Source organism: Alosa pseudoharengus, unplaced genomic scaffold (genome assembly GCF_046254945.1).
Source record: "Alosa pseudoharengus isolate Yale_2024_CS ecotype anadromous, Long Island Sound unplaced genomic scaffold, YU_APseudo_1.1 YU_APseudo_1.1_scf_8, whole genome shotgun sequence".
Classification (NCBI taxonomy): domain Eukaryota; kingdom Metazoa; phylum Chordata; class Actinopteri; order Clupeiformes; family Clupeidae; genus Alosa; species Alosa pseudoharengus.
Genome location: NW_027468870.1, coordinates 31,437,519 through 31,447,518, shown reverse-complemented (window position 1 = coordinate 31,447,518; position 10,000 = coordinate 31,437,519). Strand labels below are relative to the sequence as shown.

Here is a 10,000-nt window from a genome sequence, read left to right as displayed (position 1 = left end):
AAGGGAGACGCAACGGAGCCCCGAAATGCTTCTAATTACGGGGGTCACCCCAATTTGTTCTCCCGCGTCGGGGCTGCTCATCAGTCGTCGACCCCCTCACCCCATGCACCCACACACATATGCACGCACCCCTCCACATCCCCCGCCTCCACCACCACCCCCTGCCCCACAAACCACTGCACTCAAGAACCCCCATGAAACCGCACAGATCTCTGGGATACTCCAGCAGCAAGGATTGTGGGAGATATTGAAAAGTGTGTGTGTATGTATGTATGTATGTATGTATGTATGCATGTGTGTCCACTCTATCTATGCATATATGTATGTAGGTATGTATGTACATAAGCGTATGTCTCTCTCACTCTCTCTCTCTCTTTCTGTGTGTGTGTGTGTGTGTGTGTGTGTGTGTGTGTGTGTGATGGGGAAAGGGGAGGGCAGGTTTGCAGCATCTGGGAGTGATTACCGCCGTTGTATTTTCTCATTGTTTGCCGTCTGCTCTGTACAGCGGCAGGCAGGCAGACGGGCTGATGGCCCGGGGCCTGTGGCCTGCCTCCGTGCTCTGTGTGTGTGTGTGTGTGTGTGTGTGTGTGTGTGTGTGTGTGTGTGTGTGTGTGACTGGCTGTGCTCTAATCCCGCTGTTATTTATGACGGCGAGCGCTTGGCAGCCTGCACTGGCGCATGCACAACCCCGCCAAATTAGCACAATTTGCTGGCTTCGTCAGGAGCGCGAGCCGAGAGAGAGAGAGAGCGTCGACTCGAGAGCTGAGCAGCAGCAGCGGTGGCGGCGGCGACTGTGCTCCGCAGCAAAACCGAAAACATGCACAGGCCACCGTGTACGGCACGACGCTGTCGCTGCCGCTCCCTCTCACCGCCTCCCCTTCCCTCCAAATGATTCGTTTCTTTTCGTCTCTCGTGACTTGCTTTCTTTCATGTCCCCATGTCACTCCATCTCTCTCTGGTGATGACATTTCCTTTCCTGTCTTTTCTTCCTGCAGCGTGTTTCTTTGGTCATGTGGAACACGCGGCTTAATGTCATGTCAACTCTGAGCCAAATGATTACACGAGTACAAGTGAACTCATGGAGTTTGCAAAAATGACATGTCACTGTGTGTGTCAGCTCAGGGATTTTGGGAGCGGACTTTACCTCCCTTTCCCTCTCTCCCTCTCTTCCTTTCGCCCCCCCCCCTTTCTATCCACTCACCCTTTCTTCTCTCCTTCCTCCCCTCTCCCTCTCTCTCTCTCTCTCTCTCTCCCTCTCTCTTGCTCCTCTCCCACTCCTTCTCCTCCTGATTTTTGCCGTGCGACCGGAAGCAGGGCTCAGTGATTTGGAAATGCTGACGGTTGTCTCTATGGGCTGGAAAATGATGCAGCTGTCCGTCCGTCCGGCCAGCAGTCCGCGCCGGGCCCCGCGGTCACACTCCACTCTGGCTTTGTGCTTCCCCAGAGACCAAACCCTAGCCGGATCAGGCCCACCTCTGTGCCAAATGTGCACATCAGTGATGCCCTCAAATTTGGCAAACAGTGGTGAATGTTCGTGGCGAATATGTTTTCTGAACTTCTGAGCTGAATTTGAACGAGTTTGTGAAAACATTCCATTTTAACTAGGGTCAGAATGATTTTAATTTCGGTTTGTTCTGAGCAAAAACATTATTTTTTTCGTTCCCATTCCAGTGGTCCAAGGTCTCTCCTCTAAATGGTAACCGGTTAGAACATTATAGAAGAACAGTTAAGAACCTTCTTTTAAAAATGACCTTGCCTTCAGAAATTGATTTATGGCTGGTGGCACATTACTATAGGCTTTTTTCTGCCCAAAAAACCTTAAATCAAAGCACAATAGATATCAAGGCTAACTGTGAAAAACACTGTGCCTGAATTCTGGTGTGGTACGAGATTTGAAAGTTGGCAATTATATTGTATAATATTGGATCTTCAAAAATGTCTGATAGCCTAACTTCAGCCACAGATTATGTCCTTGCATTAAGCCCTGTAATAGCCTAACCTGTATATGCGATAAATACTGTTAATAACGAATTATTAATTGGTTTTGTTACCATTTAAGGTTACATTCATCCAAAAATGTTATTTGTTTCCGGTTTTCATTTTCGTTGATTTCATCCCTGATTGAACAGCAGCTCTTCATCCAACTCCACTGGGTGTGTGCCGTAGAACTTCCTCTTAAAACTGTTTGCCAGTGTTGTCCAATGTTCGTAAATGTCCACTGAGAACTCATGGCAAACACAAAACTGTTCACAAACGTTCGCAAACGCTTTTGAATTTGAATGCACCTCGGGCTCAACTGCCCTCTGCATCTGAATGCCTTTCCCCATTGGGTGTGCTTGCTTTTGAATGGCCTTTGGGGGAGCTTGTACTCTTCTCCCTGACCGCTGTGTGTGCTGTGGTGATATGTTCTCCAGCCCTCTACTCGGCTAGTGCAGCTGCAGGGGTGATGGGGGTCCACTGGCCTGTCCTTCCCAACCCCCATTAAAGTCAACCAGCGTCAATGCAGAGATGGATTCGGCCCTAATTTGACATTTCACCATCTGGGTTTAATATCCTGAAGGGGTAAAATGGGTATGCGTATGCATGGGCAGTATAGATGTGTCTGTCTCTCTGTGTGTGTGTGTGTGTGTGTGTGTGTGTGTGTGTGTGTGTGTGTGTGTGTGTGCGTAGTGTATGCACAGAAATGTGCAGAGAGAGACTGAAGCAGTCCTAACTTGATGACAAGAGAGCAACACGGTCAGTTCATGTCAAATCTCATTTCAACTCAATCATACGGAACAAATATAGATGTTTGTGAGGGGTGTGCGTGAGTATGTATATGCATGTCTACTGTACATGCCTGCGTGTGTATTTTTTGTGGGCTGCTGTTAGATTTCAGAAAAACCACTGGGGCAACAATCATCCATTCACCGGACCATTTCACATAACCCGATCTTAACCCGCACGGCACACTCGGCTATTTGTCCAGCTGTGTGGATAAAACAGACCTGCCGTCTACACCCAGCCAACTGCGGCCCCTCCTGACTGGGAGCCAGCGCGGGGTGTGATTTTGGGCAGGCGTGCAGCCAGGCATGCTGAGCAAGGCACAACAAGGGTGGGCAGTGAGGGTCTGATCGTCCAGCCGGGGGGAGACTGGAGGTGTGGGGGTGGGAGACCGAGGGTGAAGTGGACTCGCTCCTGGGTTCTGCAGTCGCTCCTGTTTTTGAGGAAGATTCCGCTAGTAATGGACAGAAGACGATCCTCCTTTTCCTGTTTGGATTTCTGCGAAGCTGTTGTGAAAGGGCAATGCAAGGGTGATCAGTGACGGTCAGTGGGAGGGAGAGATAGAGAGACATTCCACACACTTGAGCTAACATATTGCATATACAGTATTTCATAATGTCACGCTTTAAAGACCAGCTGAATAGGTGTTAATAAAAACAACCTGGCACACTCAGATTAGCAGCCACATGCAACCTGGAGAACATTTGGACAGCAGTGTCTTTGTTGTCTCCAAAATGTTGGTCCATTTTGTTTTCCACAGAAAGCATAAACGATCATGCAAATACTCTCTTTATTTCCATGGAATCTCTCTGCAATTTGCTATGTGGATTACTTGTTTGCATACAGTGCTGCTCTGCATTGTCTTCCTGCTGCAGGCACTGGGCTTTGTGTGTCCTCATTTAAATAGGGGTGCCCGCTGGCTAATGCTTTCTCTTTCTGCTGCTGGGTGATCAGTGGTGAGGGAAGGAAATAGCACAGGTTTAAACCTGTCTGCTGCACTGCTGGAGAGGAGGAGTAGGAGTAGAAAAATAAGATAAATTACTGAGGTAGCATGGGTGATTGGGACACACACACACTAACGCACAAACGCACACACATGCACATAGGCATAGACAGTCATACATATATGCGTAACACACACCCACACACATATGGAACCGACTTCTCACCATGCAGCAAAATTCCCTGTTGACAAACAGGCTTCTCATGTATGCAGCATGTATGATATGTAATTGAATGCAAGGGAAGGTAATGCAATTTAATGTTGTGTAATGTAATGTGGTCCAGGGGAAAGACATTGCATAGAGAGAAAAGAGAGAGAGAGAGAGAGGGAACAGAGAAGGAGAGGTAGAGAGAAGGAATTGATGACTGGCCCTACTCCCCTGGGAAAGAAAGAAGGCTGTGCCTGCATTCACACAATTGGAGAATAAGATTATTGACTGTTCAATTCACTGATTAAATGGAAAGAGCCGGGGATGAAATGAGATTTTTTCATCAGTGTCACCACTCCAGTGTCTGCTGAGGTGCCTTGACCCCCTCGATACCAGCCGCCATGGGATTTTGAAATGTCATTTTATAATTAAATGTAAATAAAGGTAATTATTCACTTTTCAGTCTCTTTGCCGAGTAATTGTCTTCTTTTTTTCTCATTAAGTGGACTGAAATTGAAAGGGCTTTAGATTCTGAAAATGTCTCGCATAAAGTGCTGTTAATCTCTTAGCATAGGCGGACAGAGCTTTTATTAGTGAATAATATCTTTCCCTCGGTATCTGTGCCTGACTACGGAATGCTCGCTTAATTGGGCTGCTTTCTGTAAGGTCTTGCCTCCCACTATCACTCTCTCTCTCTCTTTCTCTCTCTCTCTCTCTATCTCTCTCTTCCTTTCTTCTCCCTTGTCTTTTGACTCGTACTCAAAGAAGCACGTCTCTCTGTGGATCAGGAGTATGCGTGCGGCAGATGGCTGTCATCTCTGCCTGACAAACTCCCGTCCTCTTTAGACTAAATAAAGCATCGCTCTCCAGCTTTCCCATCTCAAAACACACACGCACACACACACACACACACACACACACACACACACACACACACACACACACACACACACACACACACACACACACACACACACACACACACCTCCAAAGTCTGTTTTTCTCTCCACTGTGTCTCACAATTGCACCGGCTAGCCACATCCTCCCCGCTAATGGTCGTTTAACAGCGTTTGAAGTTGTGTTGCAGCGGCTAGTTTTAATAGCCTCCACTAAGCCATCTCTCTCCTTATCTGGTGTTCGCTGCTTTAATGGGCAAACAGTGGTGGGGGAAAACGTTACCGAAGCGCCGCGGTTTTTGTTTGGTTTTTGCTTGAGCGTCTCATTCGCTGACACATCAAACAGAGAATAAGTTAGCGGAGAAATGCTAAACAAAGTGATTGTAATGCAAATGTTTACCTGGGCTGGCATGTCAGGGGACTGCACCATTCGTGACAGGTGAGGAAGATGATGAGGAGGAGGAGGAGGAGGAGAGCAGAGGAATGAAAGAGTGGCCTAATCAGACAGAGAGGTTTTTGGGGCTCCCCAGGGGTCATACATGGGGAAGGGAGGGGCACCCAGGGGTCACTCAGCATCTCTCTCCTCCCCAAAAACTGACAGTCTCCATCAGCCCAGTAGCGAGGCCTGCTGATCCAGAGCCCATTGGAGCATCTCTCTGCTGTCCTCTCTCTTTTCCTCCTCTCCTTCATCTCATCCCATCTCTCCTCCTCTCCTTCATCTCATCCCATCTCTCCTCCTCTCCTCCTTTCCCTTCAACCTCTCTCTAGGATTTGTCCTCTGCTTTTCCTCTTGATCTGTCTCCGTCTATTTCTCTATCTTCTCTTTCTGTGGCTTCTGTTCCTTTTCATCTTTCTGTTCCTCTCTTTCTTTCTCTCTTCCCCCGTATCTCTTTGATCCCACCCTTTGCTCATTCTTTGTTTCTCATTTGATCTTGAAAAAAAAGTTTGAAGACGAGCACACGCTGTCTTGTCGAGCTGATGCTTCTCCTGTGACCTCATCTAACTAATGCGGCAGAATTACTCTGGTGACCTTGTGTGCTGTTTGTGTTCTTCAGTGCGCTAACCGGAACCTCGTCTGTTTTTTCTGTAGTTCTGCGAGACGACTTCAGGCAGAACCCAGCGGACGCGGTGGTGGCGGCGGGAGAGCCGGTGCTGTTCGAGTGCCAGCCTCCACGCGGACATCCAGAGCCCACAATCTCCTGGAAGAAAGATGGCGTCAACATAGACGACAGGGATGACCGCATCACGGTGAGAACAGTGCAGCCAAAGATCTGACCGTAGTTTTTTGTATGTTTTTCTATTTTTTTATTTATTGACTTTATTTTCTTTACTTTTTTGTTTGTTTTTAAAATTGTTAGCATTGAATCACCAAAAGTCTGCTAAAGGCTTGGACATCATAGATGGTGGTTCTATGTCTTGTCCATGTAGCCTCTTAAGGTTTAATTCCCAGTGCCGGGATTGATGTCCCTTTATTTATTTATTTATTTGTACTGTACTGATTCCAGTAAAGGAAAACTACTGTGCATTGTCTGAGCAAGGCTTTCCAATCAGAGTCTCATTCTATCAAGAATGATGCACTGTTGCACTGACTCCTTGAAATGCAGTTTGTGTGTGTGTGTGTGTGTGTGTGTGTGTGTGTGTGTGTGTGCATGTTTGTGTGTCCATTTGTTTTTCCGTAAATAGCCATTAGTCAGTCGCTCCTTTCTTAATGACTGTGTGCTAATCACTCTGTGTGTGTGAGAGTGTGTGTGTGTGTGTGTCCTTGTGTGTGTGTGTTTTTGTGTGTATATGTATGTGAATGAAGTCATCAGAAGGAGGTTTGGACACTGCTGCCTGACCTTGATATATGATCAGTAGTCACATGCGTGCGCACACACACACACACACACACACACACACACACACACACACACACACACACACACAGAGTGGAGAAGCATCCACCCCTTCTGAAAATACAAATGGGCAGGATGTGAAAGAGCAAAAGAGAGGGATAGAAGGAGGAAGAACAAGACAGAAATAGGAGGAGAAGAGATTGTGATGAAGGGATAGAGGGGGATGAGGGGATGAGTGTGATTGTGGGATGGAGGGAGGGAGGGAGGTAAAGTGTGCAGATGGAAATAGAGAAGCAGGGCCTCTGGGGTTGTCTTATCGAGCGAGAGGCAAGCAAGCTGCCAATTAGTGGCTTTTAATTAAGAGCAAGGCAGCAGTAGTGTGGGGGCAGTGTGTGTGCCTCTGTGTGTTTTTGAGTGTTTGTGTGTGTGTGTGTGTGTGTGTGTGTGTGTGTGTGTGTGCCTCTGTGTGTTTTTGAGTGGGTGTTTGTGTGTGTGTTTGTGTGTGTGTGTGTGTGTGTGTGTGTGTGTGTGTGTGCATGCATATCTGTGTGTGTAGTTCAATCACACCTGACCCCTCATTAGAAAGGCCTGACCTTGGCGGCCTGAGGACAGTGAGCTAACGAGCGTCCACTCTTTCATCCCTTTAAGACGCCAGTGCTCACAGCTCCCTCACAGACGGCCCCACAGGGCCTTCTCACTGACCTTGCACCCAACAAGCTGAGTGTGTGTGTGTGTGTGTGTGTGTGTGTGTGTGTGTGTGTGTGTGTGTGTGTGTGTGTGTGTGTGTGTCTGTTTGTGTGTGTGTGTGTGTCTGTTTGTTTGTGTGTGTGTGAGTGTGTGTGTGTGTCTGTCTATGGTTATGTTTGGTGTATATGTCTTTGTGTTTGTGTGTCTGTGCGTTATTGTATGCTTATGTCTGTGGGCCTGTGATGTGTAAGTCTGGTGTGTCTCTATGTTTGGTGTATGTGTCTTTGTGTGTCTGTGTGTGTGTGTGTGGGGGGGGGGGGGGGGGCATGTGTGTGTGTGAATATGTACATGTGTGTATGTATATGTGTGTATCTGTGAAAATGAGACAGAGTTAGAAAAATAGATGTGCATTGCTGTATGTGCAAAGTGCATTATGGTATATGTCCAGTCCCTGTGCATCTGCATCCCTGTGCATGACTTTGGGCCGGGCATTCATCAAGCCCAGATGTTAGTATATGGCCTGCCTGTCATTACTGGTGGTTAGGCAAACATGCCACATCAGTATGGAGATTCCTAGTCTGTCCCAGCACTGAACCCACCCCCACCTCCACCTCCAACCACTCCCATCCTTCCGGCTAGACAGTGGAAACACGTGGCAGTCAGATGGACTACAATTCCCAGAATCCCCTGTTGCCTAGAGCACCCTGTCCCACCCTCCGTGTCCCATACTGATGGGCGTAGGCCTGCTGGGAAGCCCTAATTGAATTGCAGACGATATGAAAACCAGCGGGGTATGTCAGTCTGCATGCAGAGTGGTCTCACACATTGAAGCCCTCTGACAAAGAGGAGGAGGAGAAGGAGGAGGAGGAAGAGGTGGAGTAAAAGCCAAACTAGAAAAAAATGAGGAGAAATAAAGAAGGAAAAGGAAGAGGTCAGATGGTGTTGCGTTCCTCAGTGGGACATAAACAGGTCCAGTCACACGCTGGGCCTGGGTGGCCTCCACAGCAGCCGGGTGGCCCGGCGGGAAAAAAAAGTCTCTCCTGCTAAGCGAGCGTTAGAGGAGTCATGCTGTTCAATAAAGCCTTCAAATCCATCAGTTATTCCCCATGAAAGGCAACGGATTAGCAACTCTTGGCTGGAGAGCTGCATTCGTAGGGTTGCGTGTGGGGTTGCGTGTGTGTGCGCGCGTGTGTGTGTGTGTGTGTGTGTGTGTGTGTGTGTGTGTGTTCCTTTGCATATTTATGATGATATATCTGTACGTTGGCATGTATTCATGAATGCATCCCTATGCGCATCATCCATAATTTCATGCGTGTGCGATTGTGTGTGTGTGTGTGTGTGTGCATATACTGTAGGCATGATTTTATGTGCCCATATCATATGTCAGCATATATTTATGAGTGTGTGCTGTAAATAAGGGACAGTGTTCATGGCACTGTAATCCAGCCTGGTCCTCATACACATCCCCAGCCTGCTGGAGGTTTTCCACGCAGATCTGAAGCTGTTGTTTGGCAGACGCAGCCAGTAATTAAAAGGGGCAAGCACGTAATCTACTTCATAAACACAATCACAGCTGTCACTGGCACCGGACACGACACTGCTGTCAGTCACACACACACACACACACACACACACACACACACACACACACACACACACACACATGACAAAGCAGCATGGGAGACTGTTGTTAGAGAAATCTATACGTTCTGATGTGTGTGTGTGTGTGTGTTCCTTCCATCAGGAAACATAACCATAAACATGAATAAACTATTCAGATGGATGTAATTGAAATAGCACATAATTCCCTCTCTCTCACCGTCCCTTTGGGATGAGATGATGGACACCACGCTAGCTCTATTTTGTCAGTTTCCCTCTCTCTTTCATACTCCCTCTGCCTCTGCCTCTCATTCAGCCCTTCTTGTCTGTTCTCGTGCTCACCTCTGGGAAGAGCAGTGCGTCACACACACACACACAGAGAGAGAGAGAGAGAGAGAGAGAGAGACAAAGAAAGAGAGAGAGGGAGAGAGGGAGAGAAGGCTCTTGGATCTGAGAACTACCGTGGCGCATCTTCTCCATTCTGTTTGCTCTTGTGCTGCCTCGTCATTTATGTCCAGACGCCAGAGGAGAGCTATCAGGCTCCAGCCAGACAATGGATCTAGTGGGACCGCCTGTCAGGCCTGCCTGTCTGTCTGCCTGCCTGTCTGTCTGCCTTCATGTCTGTCTCTCTGTTGGTCTTGCTGCTTTCAACCAACAAGGAGTCTGTATTGTTTATCGTCATGGAATGATTGATGAAGTGAAGGAAATAAGTATTTACAATAATAAAATAAACAAAACAGGCAGATTGAATCATGTTTATTAGAGATGGCTATGAAATGATAACAGTAATGTTATAAATACCACTCTACTGCATTTAGTGCAGACTGAATATGATCTGAAAGTCTAAAAGTCCTTTACTACTGGAGTGTATGTGCACTCTTGTTGAAGAGGAGCCCCCTCCCTCTATGCACCCTGTTAACTTGTAACAGACTGTGGAGCTCACTTGAACGCTCCCATGGTTTCCTAGCAGGTAAGCATATTAATCACTATTACACCGGAGGTCCTGTAAACAAAGGCACTGAAGCAGGTGTTCATTCACTCATTTTTTCCCTGCTCCCTCTGTCTCTCA

The 10,000-nt window shown here is 47.5% G+C and overlaps 1 protein-coding gene across 1 annotated transcript in view; it reads left to right on the top strand.

Annotated features, from left to right (window-relative positions):
* Positions 1-10,000, top strand: part of LOC143112710 (roundabout homolog 1-like) — a 120,851-nt gene that overhangs the window by 92,924 nt on the left and 17,927 nt on the right. The window contains exon 3 of the mRNA XM_076274976.1: positions 5,866-6,058. Within this exon, the coding sequence (XP_076131091.1) occupies positions 5,866-6,058 (193 nt within the window). The remainder of the gene's footprint in view (positions 1-5,865; positions 6,059-10,000) is intronic.